General features: G+C 46.6%; 1 protein-coding gene across 1 annotated transcript in view; it reads right to left on the reverse strand.

Annotated features, from left to right (window-relative positions):
• PCDH19 (protocadherin 19) overlaps positions 1–13,850 on the reverse strand; it is a 125,665-nt gene extending 111,815 nt beyond the window's left edge. The window contains exons 1-3 of the mRNA XM_020876580.2: positions 10,041–13,850; positions 7,112–7,252; positions 6,101–6,428 (exon numbers count right to left, since the gene is read on the reverse strand). Coding sequence (XP_020732239.2) covers positions 6,101–6,428; positions 7,112–7,252; positions 10,041–12,187 — 2,616 coding nt within the window. The 5' untranslated portion in view covers positions 12,188–13,850. The remainder of the gene's footprint in view (positions 1–6,100; positions 6,429–7,111; positions 7,253–10,040) is intronic.
• Between the last annotated feature and the right edge of the window lie 6,396 nt (positions 13,851–20,246).

A 20,246-nucleotide genomic window follows, 5' to 3' on the forward strand; every position in this document is an offset into this window, starting at 1 on the left:
TTTTCTCCAAATCCTAACGGATGTTTTAGTTTCATTATTTGAGCTAAGTTACCATGCGCTGAGGCTTTCAGTAGGATAATTAAAAGCATTCAATTTGGTCTGTTACATACATCCTTGTCTTGCAAACTTGTCTTGCAAACTCGTCCACTGCTACCTATGAAAATTCTCTGTGAGTGACCACAGCAGACCACACACACACCCTGAGAATGTCTCACATCAAAGATGCTACAGTAGGCTAGTTAAAGGAGGAAAAATAAAAAGAGGGCTCAAGATTGAGTTTGAAACAAAAATCTATATCCCTATGTACTCTATGAGTAGAATTCTGGAAGCTCTTGCCCACTATTACTGGCTTAGAATTTTAAGCTCTGAAACATTCAATATTGAAACAAAAATCAAGTTAAAAAATGTCTCACCAAAGAAATTGGATGTTTGGCTACTTCACCCCTCCTGAAGGCAGGGAGAGGTCAAACCAGCAGAAGAAATGAGTTTTATTTTCTTCCTCCAAAAGTGACCATGGGCTGGGTGACGAAAAGTAATGCAGGAATGCAGATGTACGAAGGAGTAATACTTTGTAGCATACAGAGGTATCCGGGAGGCATGCCCCCATTCCATAAGAGTGGAAGAAAAGTTATTTGCCATACCAAAGTGCCAAAAAATTGGAATAATTTTAGAAAAAGCATAGCAATCTGACAAAACTACCTTCTCTCGTCTCGATTCTCTACGTTTTCAAACTCCTTCCCCCTCTCTTTACTCTCTCCAAACTCCAAACACCCACCCCCCACACACACACACAAACTCTCTTATATATACACTAAGTATGGACTAAATAAACCAAATGCCAAAGAATGCAAATCTCACCTTCAATTTAAAATATTCAAGAGATACTTGACATCACTAATTCTACAAAAGTCTTCTGTAAACAGCAAAAGCATCTTCCACGTTCCCTCCTCAAATTTGCATACATAACCACAAAATCCACACAAGTGATTTCCTGACCAACATCAGAGGACAGGGAAATGATGATAGGCGAGATGATCTCTGTAATTCTAAAGGCTGAGTTCCAATGCAACTCATTCCTTCTGCTGGTAACGCAGACTTGGGTGGACTTTTTCCTGCCTTCTGGAGGGGTGAAACAGTCAAACATCCATTCTTTTTGGTGAGGCATTTTTTAAATTTGACTTTTTAATATTGAATGTTTTGATGCTCCATTCCCTTCGCTTTTACCTACCTAACTTCATTTAAAGTCACATTCCCTTCAGTTTCTAGAGTCAACAATGTTCAGATGTGGCTAGGTCTGCACACTGATGCCAAAGTTACCCTCACATCAGCACCAAACCTTAAGAACTCAACAGTAAATCTAAATCTAAATGATGGCAGGGCTGCCAGAGGAGGAGGAGGAACAGGAGAGTACCTTTTCTTCTGCTTATAAGGAACTCATGTAGGTGATCTTAAATAGCTCCCCAATTAGACTATGACCTCTGAGGGCAGATGCTACATCTTATATTTATTTAGGATCCCTATACTTACCACACCAGAGAAGGCAATGGCACCCCACTCCAGTACTCTTGCCTGGGAAAACCCATGAACTGAGGAACCTGGTGGGCTGCAGTCCATGGGGTCACTAAGAGTCCAACACGACTGAGTGACTTTACTTTCACTTTTCACTTTCATGCATTGGAGAAGGAAATGGCAACCCACTCCAGTGTTTCTGCCTTGAGAATCCCAGGGATGGGGGAGCCTGGTGGGCTGCCGTCTATGGGGTCGCACAGAGTCGGACACGACTGAAGTGACTTAGCAGCAGCAGCAGCATACCTACCACACAGCTGAGCACACGGTGGACACTCAAACTATGCTTACTGATTTGGTCTATTCCATGATGATAAACTTCAAAGTATGATGGAGAGCTGTGAGAAAAGCTGTTCTCACTCCTCTATAATGCCATTGCCAGTAAGGTTTGTAACTGACTCTGAGGCTAATGAAGTGAGTGAGTTTACAAAGTTGCTCAGCAGAGGAACCTAATGGGTAGTGACCTTTGGTTCCAGTCTGGCAAGTAAGAATATAACATATGCTCAGGAAAGAGATGTTCTCCTGAATTGAAACGAACTGTTTACTTGCCTGTCTCCCTGTAAACTCCCTGGGGTCAAGGATCGAGTGTTTTTATTTTTGTATCCTTGGCAAGCGGTACAGGGTCTGACATGTTCTAAGTGTGCAATAAATGTTTCTGGGTTGTTAATGAACAAATAAAAATGATTTAATGAAATAATATACAGAAAAATGACATAATAAGATTTAATACAGAAATTTCTAATGAATCTTTTAAATACCACATCATAGCACTCTGTAATAACTTAATAACTGTTGGTTTCTTGGGTGGATTAATTAATAATTAATTAACTAGGAAAATATAATGTAGGAAATACATTAGGATATTATTGTCCTGCTAATATCCTATTGTATCTGATAGTAGCATTTATCACTCCATACCACAAGTCACCTATTTTCTCATCTTTTCCATTACAGTGTGCACTCTTTGAGATCAGAGAACATCTTTTTCATTTCCCTAACAGTGGATGCCTATAGCAGAACCTTACAAAGACTAGACAACAAATATTAGTTGACTGTATGAATCAGTCATCCTTGTCGTCTATAGATTTCATTGTACCTAAGTATTCTACTGAGTCCATGTTCAACAGTCTCTGATATGGGGAGGAAAGAAGAAGTGGCAATTTCCCCATGTAGGACTTTGTAATAGACAAAGGTTAAATGGCCTGATTCATGCTATGCTGTGAGTGGGTCTCTCCCCTTTCTGAATGGGTTTGTCAAATGAACTCTCCAGGACTACATATTAGAAACACACACTTAACCTCACTGTGCCTAATATATGCTGTGTTGGCCCTAACTAGCCCTAGATACTAGATCTGTATGATTTTTGTTAACTAAGAAAATATCTGGTTTTGTGAGTAAGAGATGGGATTAGAATTCAAATTTTCAATGGCTTTTCTAAACAGCTGAAGCAATATTTGGTTTCATTTTACCCATAGGAGAATCTCAGAAAGAACACCAAGATCTTAGGTCAACCATTCAGACATAGTCAAATATCTCCTGCCCCCTCAAAGCATCCCAGGCTTACGTTACCCAGGCTTACACTTCTCTAGTACCTTGAATTGACTGCATAATCACAAAGCCCTCAGGATTCAATTCTTCTGTCCATCTCCACAAACAACATCAGTCAGCACCTGAACCCATAATCTTGGCATCTTTCACCTCCATTGTTTAAAAGTCCAATATGAATACTCTAACCACACCACATTGTAGGCCTTCTTTACACAGACACCAGCCTAAATTCCTCTTTGGTTGTAAGTGTCTATGGAGTCACATTCAGGTATATAAGCCATTACAGTAGTCACTCTTCAATGATCATCTGGTGAACAGATCTATGATTCAGGGGGCACCTCTGTCTCAGACCCCTTACATTATATAATGTCATATTATTCCTAGGATCAACCTTGCATGACAGATGTATCCATTTTGTAGATGAGGAAACAGATACTCAGAGGTATTCCGTAGCAGGACATGTCTCTCAGATTAAAAATCATGGTCTATCTGATTCCACATAGCACTACCTCTCCCTCTCTATTGCTGAACTCTTGGTGGTCCACAAGTAGTTTTCTACAAACTCTATGGTCTAGTCTCCAGTAAGTATTCACTGACATTCATAATTATAACCGAGCCTACTTAGCATAATACTGGATTTTCAGTAAATCCTTATTTACAGAGGTATGGACTGACAATATTGGAGTTTCTATTGCTAGAAGATCAGTTTTTCATTAAAAGCACTGCCTTTTGGCCTCATTATTGATAAGAAATATTTTTCAGGAATTAGGAAGAACAGTCGATGAAAGTGGTCCTAAATCCCTTTGCCCTATGAAATTGATATAAATACTGTGAGGCCATTTTATATGCATCCCAGCCCAGGTATGTCAGGCTAAATTATTTCTGAGGCAGGAAAGTATGGAAGGTGTCACTGAAATAGCATTGCACTCACCAGAGTTATAGAGTTCTGAAATCTGGTTGTGTCTCTCTCTCTCTCTCAATATCTCTGCTCTGTGAGTCTGAATAAGTCCCTTATCATCTCTGGAGCTCCATTTCATCATCTACTGAAGGACAATCAAAATACCGGATTGTAAGAATCACAGAAGACAATGGTTGTGAAGTGCTCTCCGAGTATATAGTATTTCTTTCATTCATGGACTGGAAGAGGGCATATGCCTCCAAGTGCATCAAGTTTCCAACCAAAGAGGGACTTAAGCAATTCAAGGAAAAATGAAATTAACTTAAAAACTGTTATTTATAGCCTTCCACCCAGGCACCAACTCACCGTCATCCACATTACTACCCTACTACCCTGAAATATTTCAAGAGCCAGCAAACATCAGACCACATACTGTGTAAAAAAAAATACTTCCATTTGAAAACATTCATTCCTGGTAAAGAGAAACAGAGCTAACACAAGTGCTTAGTTAATTCCTGAAATTTTAATTATTAGTGAAAATTTCAACATCCTCATTTGTCAAATGTCACCATAAGAACTATTAAGCAATAGCAAAGTGCCTTTTTTACTTTCTTTTGGTTTGCCTCCCTTTAACCAGCCCATCCATATCCACAGCTAAGGACGTATATGACCAAACAAAAAGCAAAAAGGGGATTTAGGAGGCTGAATCACTCTCACAGTGGGAAACTGACCCTCAAGCATTCTAGGGTTCATCTACCTTTAAGACTACTTGCTGATTATTACTCAGCTACTTTAACTGACATTTGGGTACCACAGGCTGGCAAGCATGCTGTATTTGCAACAGGTGGTAGAATTCATATCTTGCTAGACGGCCACACAGGTATTCCAAAGGCTCAGACCTTAAGCTCCCACTCCCAACATCCATCCCTACAAAGGCCCAATCAAAAAATGGGCCAAAGAACTAAACAGACATTTCTCCAAAGAAGACATACAGATGGCTAAGAAACACATGAAAAGATGCTCAACATCACTCATTATCAGAGAAATGCAAATCAAAACCACAATGAGGTACCACCTCACACCGGTCAGAATGGCTGCTATCAAAAAGTCTACAAACAATAAATGCTGGAGAGGGTGTGGAGAAAAGGGAACCCTCTTACAGTGTTGGTGGGAATGCAAACTAGTACAGCCACTATGGAGAACAGTGTGGAGATTCCTTAAAAAACTGGAAATAGAACTGCCATATGACCCCTCAATCCCACTACTGGGCATACACACCGAGGAAAGGAGAATTGAAAGAGACACGTGTACCCCAATGTTCATCACAGCACTGTTTACAATAGCCAGGACATGGAAACAACCTGGATGTCCAGCAGACAAATGGATAAGAAAGCTGTGGTACATATACACAATGGAATCTTACTCAGACATTAGAAAGAATACATTTAAATCAGTTCTAATGAGGTGGATGAAACTGGAGCCTATTATTCAGAGTGAAGTAAGTCAGAAAGAAAAACACCAATACAGTATATTAATGCATATATATGGAATTTAGAAAGATGGTAACAATGACCCTATATGCAAGACAGCAAAAGAGACACAGATGTAAAGAACAGACTTTTGGACTCTGTGGGAGAAGGCGAGGGTGGGATGATTTGAGAGAATAGCACTGAAACGTGTATATTATCATATGTGAAATAGATCACCAGTCCAGGTTCGATGAATGAGACAGGGTGCTCAGGGCTGGTGCACTGGGATGACCCTGAGGGATGGGATGGGGACGGAGGTGGGAGGGGGGTTCAGGATGGGGAACACATATACATGGCAAAAAAAAAAAAAACTACAGGATTGTAAAGTAATTAGCCTCCAATTAAAATAAATAAATTAATAATAATAATAATATATATTGGGTTACACTTTGCCCTGAGAAGCACAGGTAGCAAACCTTGACTTCAGATATGGGCATAGGCAGAGAAGTTCTCCCCACCCCTGCCAGGGAATGTGTCACCATCGAGGATAATGGAATCAGGCGAGCAGCAGGGGATAGAGGCCTGGGAGGACCTCACAGAGCCGCTTAGCTACACTCACCTCAGGCAGAGGCATGCCATTGATGATCAGGTCTGGTTGCTGGGGGCCCTGGCTGTTGAAAGAGTGATGGTAGATGTGGTTGGCGCTGGTATTGCGGGTATTCTGGTTCTCCACGTTCAGGAAAGTGCTCTCAGAGCGGCGGCAGCCCAGAGGAAGGGTCTGCTGGTGGTAGTCGAAATAGTTGAGGGAGGAGGTCAGGGAGGAGCAACTGACAACATTCATCTTGTCTGTCTCCTCCACATCCCGGGGTACCAGGCGGATGTCATTCTTACTGATTTTTTTCTTCTTGCTTGATTTCTTTTGATGACCATAGGAGTACTCAGCGATTCTATGTGATAGAAAAGGCAGCATGTATCGCTAACGCCCTCCCAAACCATGCATCAGTTAATAAACATCAAGTACCCCAGAGGATTGCACCCCATCTCTGCTCCACCTTCTTTTTCTGGCGCATCGCATCATCGGGTTTCTCCCTGTGCTTTTTACATGCGAAAACAAGCTGAGGGCCATAAAGTTTTTATTTAAGCATAGTAACCTCTCGCTACCCCTTCCTCCTCAAAAGTTTCTATACTTTGGATTTGGAATTTCTCCTTGTGAGTGGCCATTTAAAAAGGGTGTGGGGACAGGGGAAGTTGAGCCTATGGGAGAGAAAGCATGAAAATGCTCAAGTCTGGAGCTTTCCTGGAACCCAAAGGAACTCCTGAGTGAAATTAGCAGCAAATCCTAATTTATCAGAAGATGACAGGAAGGAAATAAAACCTAATCCCCTTTCCAGTCCTCCAGGCAACTGCCGTGTGACAAACAACCTCAAGTCAGGTTCCTTGATAACTGACCTGATCAGTTTTCGACTGGAGCACGTCAGACACTTTCCTTTGACAAATCCTCAGCTCCTTTCCCCTGCCCTCCTTCCCCCTGCCCTAGCCCTGCTCCCTTCAACTCCCCACCCCACCCCCGCATCTCCTCGAGAAATCTGAGAGCCAAACCCATTTGAATGAGGGGGAAAAGCCTTTTTACCTCTTTCCCCTTAGGCTCACTTTCTCCTCAGCCTTTTTGTCTTGCTCCTCGCTAACGGGAGAAACCGAGATGCAATGCAGACACTTGCTGTTTTGTCCTTTTATAAAACAGCCGAGGAGACAAGTGATGGTTAAACAATTACTGCAAAGGAATTTAAAGGTTAGTGCATTCAGCATCCTTCTCGATTCAGGTGTACCTATAAGCAGCTGTGCTGCAACTGGAACATAAAGAGCTCAATTTAATTAACACTGACAGAGACTCAGCAATGTGCACCAAAGACACCAAGCATTAAGAGAGTTGTCCAAAAAAATACATTTAAATGTAGCCAGATTCTCAAAGTCATTTATTACTTTGCATATGATGATTCAGCTTATTGTCTGTAAATTCCATTTCTGAGCAATAATCAGCAAAACAATTGGGTTAATAAATAATACAGGTTTATCTTTACAAGGGAGAAGACTGTGCTTGTATTCTCTCTCGACAAAGCTAACTGTCTGAGTACAAAAGGGAGCCCAATTCAAGCAGCAAGTGCAGATCATCTTGCAAGTCTCATAAATGAATTCATTTCAGGAAGAGGTTCTGCAGAGGCTGAGAAGAAGAAACCTCTGCTTAATACCTAGAAAGAGAAGCTCTTGAACTTTATGTTTCGAAAAAGTCTGAGCAGATGGGAAGATTGCATATCTCCAGAGGCCCATTCTTGCTCTGTCCCCAGGATCTTCCTACACCTGGGCAGTTGTGTCACCCTCACCCTTACACTCTGTGCTCAGGCATACTTGCAGTGAGGGCAAGCTGATGCTACCTGGGCTTGGGAGCAGATAGAATCCCAAAAACCCAGGACTGGGGTTGATTTTCTTTTCTAATCTGTTTAAAATCAATGGATAGTTCTAATCATTTCATTTACCCACGATGGGTAAGTTTGGCAATGCCCGGTCCAATTATTCAGCTGAAGCATTCATTGCGACCCCTTTCTGTATTGATCAATTATTTAATTAAACTACTTCATTAATCCCAAACCAGGGCAGGAAACAGAGCTCTTTATAAAATACACATATGAGTGAAGTTGGAGAGCACTGAGATTTGCTTCCCCCCCCCCCCCACCAATTCAAACGCTCTCCTCCCTGTTTAATGATCTCCCTGGCAAGCTCTCAGAAAGAGCTCTCACTTCAAGTCATACATCACCAAGAGGTGGCATAGCCTTCAATATCTTTATTTCAAGCTGATTTCTTTTTCATCAAGTAAGGGTCTTATGCGTTTACTTTATGCTGAGGAAATGGCTTTAAAAGAGTCCCCTCTATCATTATCTCCATATAAATAAAATTTTATAGACCCACACATTTTTCTCCTATAAAAATTGCCACTGGCAGTCACAGGTTGCAAAGGTAAGAGCAATATTAATTTCCATTTCTCTCATCTGAAATGACTCGGAGCTGAAGGAAAGAAAAGTCATGGCTATTTCACTAGTAACAGGATTAAAGCATTTATGAGGCATTGCAGCTGCTCTTTTATGGTACCTGATTGATATTCATGTGTGGTTAGCATTTGTCTACTAACTTGTGTAACGCAGAGAATAGTAAAAGGGAAACAATAATTGCATGACTGTTACATATTCAGGGGGCTCTGATTCACAGAAGTGTGAATTTCAGTTGGTGTCAAATACAAATCAGACCTACAGGAACATATTTTGACTGATTAACATGCAAGCACAGATGGCACAAAAGACATACTGGATGTGTAGGTGTGTTGAAAGCACACACACACACACCTTCATTGGAAATAGCAGCATCATTCATTATCAGCAAACTAAAGAAACAACTTTTTTTCAACTGTTTCGATGAGACACTGCTGGAAAAAAAAATTCCATGTACTATCCTAAATTGGATATTGTAAGGAGGGTCAGCAAGACCCTCCAAAGTGCTGATCAGGAAATTTTTTTTTTAAATTACTATGTGTTATTCCGGTTTCCAAATTTCTTCTCCTTCTCTCTCTCCACCTTCCCCTCCCCTCATCCTCCTTCCCCCACCACTCTCTCTCTCACTCATACCACACACATACCCTGCACACATTGCAAGGGAAACTAACAAAACAGCCCATAGTGACATCCACTGGTAGGGACCAGCTCTTAGTACCACAACAGAGTTCCATATTAGCGGAAAGAACCATCAACTCCAGAAGATTGCTATTTTTAGTGAAACATCTGGATGCAAAAGTCCTGTCCCTCATTGGGATGTTTGGTATCTACCCAACAACCAGATATTTGAAAACATATAGATGACTAGTAGAATTTCACTTCACATAGCAAGATGTTTACGGACTGGATACAAAACAAGCCAAGAACACACTAAAAAAAAAAAAAAAAAAAAAACTCTAATCACCTGCTTCCCCACATACTCCTGTTCTCTCTTCCCCCCACTCTAAGGTTTTCTAAGAAACCACTCACAGGCTCTCTTCAGAGTTTCTCTCTACGCAGGACAGGGCAGCTGCCAGCACTCCCTTTCCTTTCAGTACTTGTCTCCAAAACTCTACAGCCCCCAAATCAAGTTGTGGTACTTCAAGGTTTTGTCAAAAATCAACCTCTCTTTCTCTCAAGTCTCTCTCTCTCAAAATCTCTCTTTCTCCTTAAATTTTTTCCTGCCATAACTTTATGGAGACAGCTGTGCAAATTTTAAAATGATAATTGCTTTTCTGCTCATCATCTTATGTGACAGAATCCATTCAAACAGTAAATGGTTGTCTTCCAGCAAATTGTCAGATCAAAAGAATTGATCAACTCTGGCTAACACAAACTCCCCCTACCTCCCAAAAGAAGCTGCTGTAAGTAGGATGCATGCATTTAAATAGGAAACAAAAGCATTGGGATTTTCACACAGAGACACAGATACACCTTATTCACCCAAGACAAAGAGGGAAAGAAAGAAAAAGTTGGCTCTACCTGCAGTTGTAGGTCCGGATCTCTTTGTTGTCTCTCTTGCACTTGATCGCCACGAAGATCATAGTGACAAAGAGGATTCCAGCAATGGAGCCCAGGGCGATAATGAAAATCAGGGACAAGTTCACTGAGCCCATTGATTCTTGGGCGTCGAGAGCAGGGGACAGGTAGATTAGGACGAGCGCAGAGGCAGAAAGAGACGTCTTGCCGTGGTCGTGGGCCACCACAATAAGCTCGTAGGAAGCCTTGGAGCTCTCGCTGAAGGTGCGAGTGGTTCTGACCTCGCCATTGATCTGGTCTATTTCAAAGAAACCGCGGTCGCCCTCTGTCATGTCATAGGTGACCCGGCCGTTCTCGCCCTCGTCGTAGTCATCTGCTTTGACAACTGTCACCAGGTAGCCTATGCCCGAGTTGCGGGGGATGTAGACTTCCGCAGTGCCGTTGATCAGCGGTGGGGCGGTGATGACTGGGGTATTGTCATTGACGTCGAGGATGATAACCCGAACAGTGGCATTGCTCTGCAGCGAGGGCAGGCCGCCGTCCTTGGCCAGCACCTTGAATTCAAATGCCTTGGTCTGCTCATGGTTGAAGGATCGCAGCGCATAGATATCACCTGAGTTGGGGTTGATGGAGACATAGGTGAAGACAGGCATGTCTCGCACCTGTGACGGCACGATCTGATAGGAAACACTGCCATTGAGACCCAGGTCGGGGTCTCGGGCCGACACCGAGAGCAGATAGGCACCGGGTGTGTTGTTTTCCTGCACAATGACCTGGTAGTAGGGCTTGGAGAAGTGCGGGTGGTTGTCGTTCTCGTCCGTGATGCGCACGGTAAAGGACTTGGCACTCTGCAGCATGGGCACGCCGCCGTCGCGCGCCTGGATGGTAAGGTTGTACTGGTCATGCTGCTCGCGGTCCAGGCGTCCGTCCACCAGGATAGTGGAGAAGCTCTCGTACTCCTGCAGCCGAAAGGGCACGTTGCCCAGCAAACGGCACTGCACGCGCCCATTGAGGCCAGAGTCTCGATCAGACACCCGCACTAGTGCAATCACGTAGCCCGGGGGGGCGCTCTCGCTCACCTCCACCAGCTCGCTGTTAACCGACAGCAGGTTGATGACCGGCGGGTTGTCGTTGGTGTCCAGAACGCTGACGGTGACCTTGCAGTGTGCCGGGATGGAGTTGGGCCCCAGATCCTTGGCCTGCACGTCCAGTTCATAAACGTGGCCCTCTTCATAGTCTAGGGCACCGGTGACGGTGACCAGGCCGCTGTGTGGGTCGATCTGGAAGAGCTCTCTAGTGCGGTCATTGACGTAGCCGTAAAATGAGTAGACCACCTGGCCATTGGTGCCTTCGTCTGGGTCAGTAGCGTTGAGACGAATGACGGGAGTGTTGGGAGGTGAGTTCTCTGGCACGCTCACTGAATAGGTGGACTCGCCAAACACCGGGTTGTTGTCATTGGAATCGGTCACTTTGATGCTGAGGCCAACAGTGCCCAGGTGCGGCGGGTCGCCGCCGTCGAGCGCAGTGATGCGAAAGCTGTAGTGCGACTGCGTCTCGCGATCCAGACTCTTCTCCACCACGAGTTCGGCGAAGCGTGAGCCGTCACCGCGAGTCTTGATCTCCAGGCCAAATAGCTCATTCGGAGTCAGCTCATAGGTCTGCACGCCGAAACTGCCCGAGTCCGGATCATAAGCGCTGTCCAGCGGGATGCGCGTGCCGGGGCTGGCCGCCTCCGAGATCTCCAACTCAATCTGTGCCGCCGGGAAGCTGGGAGCGTTGTCATTAAGGTCCTTGATCTCCACCTTAATCACGCAAATCTCCATTGAGCTGGACATGACCTCGAGTGAGATGATGCACTTGGGGCTCTGGCGGCACAGCAGGTCACGGTCGATCTTCTGCTTGGTGACCAACAAGCCCGAGCTGGGGTTGATGTCCACCAGGTGCGGAGCCGAGTTGGACACCACACGGAAGGCAGAGGCCTGCCGTGGGTCCAGTGCGAAGCCCGCCTCGCGCGCGTCCTTGGCCACATTGGCGATCACCGTCCCGGCGCGCTGCTCCTCTTCTACCGAGTACTTGAGGTTAATGAGGGCGGCCGCCTGTGTCCATAGCACAGCCAACAGCAGTAGCACCGGCAGCAGGAGTGACTCCATGGCTGCGCGGGGCTCTGCCTGGCCTCGCCTCTCCACACCCCTCCGAGACCGACGCCGCCGGCGCTCCAGCTTCCCGCCGACTCGGGCCGCCTGTTGCGCGCACCCCGGGGCCCCAGAGGCCGCGGGAGGAGTCCCGCCCAGGGCGGCCCGGCGGCGCGGGGGGGAGACCCGCGCCGGCTCCAATGCTGAAGTTGCGGCGGACCCGGCGGGGGCTCTCGCGGGGCCCGGGGGCTCCGAGGGGCCGAAGGAGCGCCGTGCGGCCCCGAGCCCCCTCCCTCCAGCCCGGCTATTCAGTTTTCCCCCTTCAAAGTTAGCCCGGCGCGACTGGCCGAAGCGGTGCAGGGTTGCGGGTGGAACCGCGTCTGAGAAGCCGGATCGACGCGCTGCTATGTCCGGACCGCACTGGAGGCGAAGGCGGGGAGTGCAGTGCGGGTACAGCCTCTCAGGCAGTGCCGGACCCGCCGCGGCGCACAGGCACTGGGGCTGGTGAGCACGCTGTCTGTGCACCTGGCATGCGCAAGGATCTACCCCCAGTGCTCCTGGCTCACTGCAGAGACAGGATCCGCCTGGAACGCACCCTCTGGGATCCTGGGGGCCCACGCTGGCCTTTTCGAGGCCTGTTGGGGAGAAAGGGAGGTGCAGGAGGGAGTTTGAATTGCTGTCAAGCGCCGCAGCCTTCAGAGTATCCGGCTGAGCGGGATGGCAGTCCTCCAGCCCGCAGAAGACGGGGGAGGGGATAGAGGCTGCCAAGACCAGAGCTTGCTCCCTTGTACTGTGGTTGGCTTCAGAAGGCTTGAGGGGCGCGTGTGTCCAGGATCGGAGGTGGACACGGAGTCACCCCCACTGAGCAGCTGGACTGCGGACTTCTGCGTCTCGGAAATTAAAGTTACCAATGCAGCCCGAGTCTCCACGTCAAGTTTGTGAAAACGGGCCGATGGAAATTTGTCCAAGAAAATAAAAGTCCGGTCTTTCCAATGGCCGGGGGGAGGGGGGGGCGGGGGGGGTGGGAATGGGGAGGAAGGTAGGGAAAGCAACAACAGTACCGGCCAGGAGAGGCGGGGCCGCCGCCGCTGGTACCAGGGGCTTCTCCTCCTCCCTCGGTCTGGACTGGGGTGTCGCTCCGAGGGCCGCCGCTGCCAGGGGAGGAAGCCCTCCTAGCTCAATCGCATGTCGCTGGGGTCCGCCTCAGCAGCTGCCACGGTCGACGGTTATGTCGCCGCCAAAGTTTACTTGCGGGAGCTTCTTGATTCCATCCTCCTGGAGAGGCGCTGGCCGAGCTGCGTTGGGCTCACACCCTCCCCGGCGCTCGCGGACATGGGAGGTCTATCACGCTTTCTCTTTCTGTCTTTGGCTGTGGGTGAATGTATGAGAGAAAGGAAGAGTGAGTGTATGGTGCGAGGAGTGTGAGTGGGGAGTGTGAGAGAGCAGGGGTGGGAGGTTTCGGATCTCCGATGAATCCTCTCAGCCGGAATGCCACGGAGCGCAACGCGCCAAGGGCCCGCGCCGGGCTAGGGACGCAGGTGCCAGTGACCCCCAGGCAAGCAAGGGATGGTGCGCGGGAGCCGTGCTGCCGTCTGTGCCCGCTTGTCCGTCTCCCCTCTGAACCTGCCGCCGCCGCCGCTACTGCTGCTGCTGCTGCTCCTGCCGATGCCGCAAACTACTGGCCGTGTAGTCTGGAGAGAGCAGGAGAGAGCCGGAGCTGCTGAGACAGGCTACGCCAGGCACTGGCCAATCAGCGCTCAGCCAAGCGGGCCCGGCATTGGGGCGGGGCCAATGCGCGGGAGGGGGCGGGGCCAGCCGGAAACTTACACATTGGCGGGACCAAGTGGTACCCCGGCCCGCCGAGCCAAGGCAGCAGTCTGGGAGGCCAGGCAGGCCCAGCAGGGGCTAGAAGGCAGGGTGGAGCAAGTCGAGGGATGTGCTGGAGCAGCAGTTGAGCCTTCCCAGGAACTGCACGCCTCTCGTGTTTGTAGAGATTGCAGGAGAGATGAGGATTTGATTCTCTTGTTTATCTCCCTCACATATCTTCATATTTTGAATATAATATTCATATTCATATTCGTTCTCTCCCCTCCTCCCGCCCTCTTTGTCTCTTCGCCCTAGGTTTGTCTGTCAGTTTCTCTTTCTTCTCGGGTAGTGGAAGGAAGAAAGGGAAGGAGAAAGCGACCCAGACGTGGTCATTCATCCGGCTCTTGGCCAGTGACTCTTCAGCTAACAGCCGCGGCAGCCATCCTCCCGGACCGTCACCCCTATCCCTCCTTCCCGAGCAGACCTGCGAGCCCCCACCCCCGGCCCAAGCAGGGTCCCTGATCGGGTTCGGTTCGCTCTTGTCTGTTGTCTGTTAATCAAATGGGATCTGTGGCGCAGGGACTGAGCCACCCAAAGGGCTGGACACATTTCGCTGCCCCTCACCCAACCCCATTGGAGAATTTAGCTCCCTATAAATAAACTGTACGTTTGAGAAGAGCGGGTGGGCGGACGCCGCTGCACCGTGCAAAGCTAGGAGAGCCGCGAGCCCAGCGGGAGCTGCGGAGCTGGTGCGCAGTCTACGTTGGTCGCCGGCAGCTGGAGCCGGCGCCGATGTGCGGGGCGCCCCAGCTTTCCTGCGAGGCCTCAGTCCCAGGGGGCTGCCAGCTTCTCTCTGGCGGTGGTGGCGACGGTGGCTGGCGTGCGGCGGTGCTGAGAAGCGGGAGGCCGGCGTGGCCGGGATTGATATCAAACTCGGCTTTCCTTCTGGACTGAAGGCGCCCTGGGGACAGAGGGGGACTCCTCCCTGCCCCGTCCTGAATCTCTTAATTAAGGTCACGGGCTGGAAAAATCAAAAGTACTTCTCCGAACAAGTTGGGATGTTTTGTTTTTTTTCATCATAGATTGGGGGTGGAGGGGGACTGGCTTCTAAATTCACAATTCTTGAAAGAGTGCATCTCCCTTCTGAGTGAATCGTCTTGGATATTTGGGAGTCTTGGGTGAGCAAATTCATAATTAACCCAGAGACACTGGCCCGAGCCTGTGTGCTTAAAATGAGACTCACTTTTGTCCTTTAAAAAACATTTAACAAGGGGAAAAGGCATTTGAACACATAATAGGTTTTCTCAAAACTGCCATGTTTTTGCAGAGAACAGCCTAGTTGCTTTTAAAAAATATTTCTCTTTCCAAGAGGAGCTAGTTTAGCGGCCTTTACTTTGGCAGGAGGAAGAAGAAGACAGCTTTCTCCCTCATAAAAGAATTATTCTGGGATTGAGGTTGAGACCCCCCCTCCCCGCCCCAACGTACATCTGAGACCAAGGGGAGGGCTCAAAGAGCTTGATCTGCTTTCCGCGTGGGGGTCGTTTCACTCTCTCACATTAGGATGCAATTCAGCCCAAAACATCTAGGAGAAAATCGAAGCATCTGCAATGAATATCATTTAATTTGGTCATTTAGAGGTGCAGGTGAACAACAGAGTTGTGACTCGAGGGAGCCGAGTGGCCCGCCTGCTTTTCCGCAGACCCTGCCGGAGGAGAGCGACAACATGGCAGGCAACGCGGACGCACCTCACAGGCTCCGCAAAGAAGGGCTCCATTTGATTTACCACAGTTATTTACCTTTCATTATGCATCTCGGTCTAATTAAAACGGCCTAAAAAGGCATTTGAAATGGGTTGCTATCTGATCATGGGATATGAGTTTGGCATTTGGTAACATTCTAAAATATTGCTTGGACTATTTAAACAGAACAATTAGCAGCATGCTAAAATGTTTGCATGCAATTCTTAGAAGCTTTAGCTGTAAACTTTAAGGCGATCTGTTCTCCTTTAAGTTAAAAAAGGATGATGCTGCTTCCTTGTGGTGAAGGCTGTCAGGAACCCACTGATCAATAAAAGTAAACTGGCGCCTCCCCGGCTTGACTGAGCGGGAGCAAAGAGTCTGAGAAGTGGTCTCGGCCATTAACAATCCCCCAGGTAACAAGAAATGGAAGAATTACTCAGGTAAAATGATTATCATTGCCGTGGCATCTGAAAGATGCACACAAGAGGGCTGAGGACCTCTTACCTTGGGGAATGCTAATAGAATGTTTATAGTCTGCTGTCTTTAAAAGATAAATAAGAGAATTCAATCCATGTACAATGTCATTACCTTTGTAATTGCAACCACATTATGAAGACATGTTCTGTATTTGCAAAGACAAATGCGCTCGCTTTGCTACGGAGATCGCACGGGGATCCCTGGGTCCTGCTCGCTGTTCACACTCAATGCTCCCCGCCTTTCCAAGTCGAGCAACCGAAGTACTCCCAGCTATACTAAACCGCTTTTATGAAAACCAGGTGCCAAGGCAGGCTGGGGCGTGTACCTCTGCTTTCCTTTCTTCTCATCACCCGCAAGCTCAAAGTGATAGTGACACCTCCCCTCCAAAAAATAGTTCTTCCATGCCCCTAGTCTACTTCTACAGATAACCGTAATGCCGCCGCCACCGTTTGCTCTCAGAATGTATTTTTTGCTAATAGACGCACGTTATCATTACACTTCAACAATTTTTGCTAATAAACACACTTGATCATCGTACTCTAACAATGCTACTAAGTGAGTAGCCAAAAACACCTTCACGATCAGGAATTTATTAATTGAATAAAAACAGTTCTGGGTGTAGATAATGAAAACAAAAAGAAAGTTCTCTCAGTCTTAGGTTCCCTTCAATCCTGAAGTGAGCCCCGCCTCTTCAGCCTCTTTAGAGACACAAGAGGGACATCTAGCGACCGTCCTCAGTATTTTTGATCCAACCTTTGCTGAAAAAACACTAGGTTCCCCTGGGTATCGGAGAAGGCAATGGCACCCCACTCCAGTACTCTTGCCTGGAAAATCCCATGGACAGAGGAGCCTGGTAGGCTGCAGTCCATGAGGTCGCGAAGAGTCGGACACGGGACACGACTGAGCGGCTTCACTTTCACTTTTCACTTTCATGCACTGGAGAAGGAAATGGCAGCCCACTCCAGTATTCTTGCCTGTAGAATCCCAGGGACGGCAGCCTGGTGGGCTGCCGTCTATGGGGTCACACAGAGTTGGACAAAACTGATGTGACTTAGCAGCAGCAGAAGCCCCTGGTTATCAACTACATTGCTGTGCAGCCCAGGGCAAGCTCTCTGGGCCATTGCTATGTGGAGGAAGCCAGCTCTCTGGGCCATGGTAGCTCTTTGGGTCACTGAGGCAAGAATGAAAGTGGTAAGGAATTTTTTATTAATCTTTAAGGTTTCAGTCATGCTACTGAAATAATGCTGAATGGCAATGGAATAATAAAGTAGGGAAAGCCTTATATTTAAATTAATCTGATAGATGAGGACAATTGGTGTCCCTACATTGACAAGGATAAGGTAAAAAGGTTTTATTCAAAAAGGTTAAAGTTGATGGTGCAAACGAAAATACTAGCATATGAGGACTGTAGCACTGACAAGTTTGAAGGATCTTTCTGAAATGTGTTTTTTAAATGTTTGCTTCAAGCTCCAAAGAGATCAGCCTTCAAATAACTTCATTCTCACTCTCTTCCCTCTAGCCCCCAATGCCCCTGCTGCAGAAAACTGGATCATCTTCTAGCTTGGATTCTGTTGCATCTCATGGGCATCCCATTCTACTCAACCAATTTGACCTGATGAGGTTCTCTTGGAAAGAAAACCTTGATTTAAAAAAATTGCCAAAGTCAAACTTTTCCAGCCTGCACATATAATCTTCTTACTTAGGTTATAATGCCTAGAATAGAGAGAATGAAAGAATGAAAATGGAAATAACAGCACAAAGCTGAAAAGTGTCCTTGATAAAGTCATTGTCTTATTTCATCTTTACAATAGCCCTGGGAGGTAAAATGACTTTGCAGATGTGGAAGTAGACTTGCAGAGCAGTTCAACGATTTTCTAAGATGACCTCGTTACACAAAACTCAACCACTTCCCTTGTGAAATCAACTAGTGTTGGCTGTGTGCCCAGCATTGTGTTAGGGACTGAGAACTTTTTTCTTCTTAAGATGGTCTTGCCCTTGTGATGTTTTAAATGCAATTGATTAATTTAAGAGCAGTGTGTACTTCTATGAGCTATAGAATTACATACAGCTAGCTACAGCTTCCTAAAATTCTGTCCCTTCTGCCCAAAGTGATTGCCAACTTCTAGTGAACCACCACCCACCACACACAAACACACACACATACACACACACACACACACACACACACACACTTAAACAGACACACATGCTCCCAGGCATCATAAGGAAAGGCCTTAAGAGGAGCAGCAAGGGATGTATGACTACTGGGCATGGATAGGGTGCATTTCCACCATCCTGGATGCTGTTTATGACCCTTCTACAATACCAGGAAGACAAGAGAAGGGGGCCACATTATACAGAGCGAAGTAAGCCAGAAAGATAAAGACCATTACAGTATACTAACACATATATATGGACTTTAGAAAGATGGTAACGATAACCCTATATGCAAAACAGAAAAAGAGACTCAGATGTATAGAACAGACTTGTGGACTCTGGGAGAAGGCGAGGGTGGGATGTTTCAAGAGAAAAGCATTGAAACATGTATATTATCTAGGGTGAAACAGATAACCAGCCCAGGTTGGGTACATGAGACAAGTGCTCGGGCCTGGCGCACTGGGAAGACCCAGAGGGATCGGGTGGAGAGGGAGGTGGGAGGGGGGACTGGGATGGGGAATACATGTAAATCCATGGCTAATTCATTTCAATGTATGACAAAAACTACTGTAATGATGTAAAGTAATTAGCCTCCAACTAATAAAAAAAAAAAAAGAAAAATCCAAAAAAAAAAAAAAAGATAACCCTGAAAAAAAAAAAAAAAGAGAGAAGGGGGCCAAGAAAAGTCTTTGAATCCCTTGTATTTTTTCCTCTCTCTTCCTCCCAATCCCCACTTTTTTTTGTGACAAAGGATAATAGTGACAGCCAGGGAGTTGTAGCAGGAAAAACAAACAGCAGAGAGAGAAAGTGTTCTTTAAGTGCTAAAATTGTTCATCATGACCCTGATGCTTGCCTTTTCCAAGAAACACAAGAGAGGTAGGGACAGTAGTGAAAAAGAGACAGAAATCTATTAATCACTCCAAGTCTTCCCATTTTGATGAGGCCAGCATAACTGAACAGATTATGCCCAAGTCCCTTCCATGCTTATCCCCTCTCATTAGGAATGGCACTTCCTACAGGGTCAAACTCCTGCTGCTAGAACACTCACAACTGGTCCTTATATAAACACACATTGTGGGGACCATTTAGTTAGCAAAAGCTAAATCAGCAGATACATTTCAATAAATGACACTACTCTCTAACACCTTCTGTACTATTCTGCAGTGACTACCTATAATGTTTTGACAGCACCATTTGTGCTCACAGCATTATTGCCTGAACCTTTTCATATGAATTCTCTCCAAGTGGGTCCCAAACACTATTTTCCTAGGTGCAAACTCATACCAACTGTTATTGTTCCCCACCACTAGCAGTTTTGAAAACAGAAAGGTCTCCCTTCAAAGGCATTCTGGTCAGATCATGCCCAGCCTTCCCACCACTGATTCTCTCATCCCGAGGAGGAGGGTGAGAGTGATATTCCACACCCCTACTACCACCAGAGAAAGTGCTTTCTTGACAACTTGGGGAAAAAAAAACATCACTAAGTAAGAGACCTCAAAAACCAACTGAAATATGAACTGAATGCTAAAAAGAGGAGATAATTGAAAATGTACAGACTGGGGATGCTTTCTGTTAGGCCAAAGCATTTTTTTTTCACTGCTACTCCCACATTTTAGTACTGCAACCCAGTAGACAGATCCTAGGAACCCCTATACCATGTGTAACTCCCTAGGTTAAAGCTCCAGATGCAAGCTTGGCTTTTGACTCACAGCCTAGACTTCTCTCAAAAGCTCTTCTGCTATTTCTCGAGTGTGTCAAGTGGATCATGGAAAGAAGCAGAAATATTATTGAAAAGAATGGTCGATGAGTGCTGAAGGACCCCTGACTAAACTATCAGCCTTACAGGATAGGTTTTAAAGACAAGCTTTCCAAACTAAAAAAAAACAAAAACAAAAACA

The sequence above is a fragment of the Odocoileus virginianus genome, chromosome X, assembly GCF_023699985.2.
Source record: "Odocoileus virginianus isolate 20LAN1187 ecotype Illinois chromosome X, Ovbor_1.2, whole genome shotgun sequence".
In the NCBI taxonomy this organism is placed as follows: Eukaryota; Metazoa; Chordata; class Mammalia; order Artiodactyla; family Cervidae; genus Odocoileus; species Odocoileus virginianus.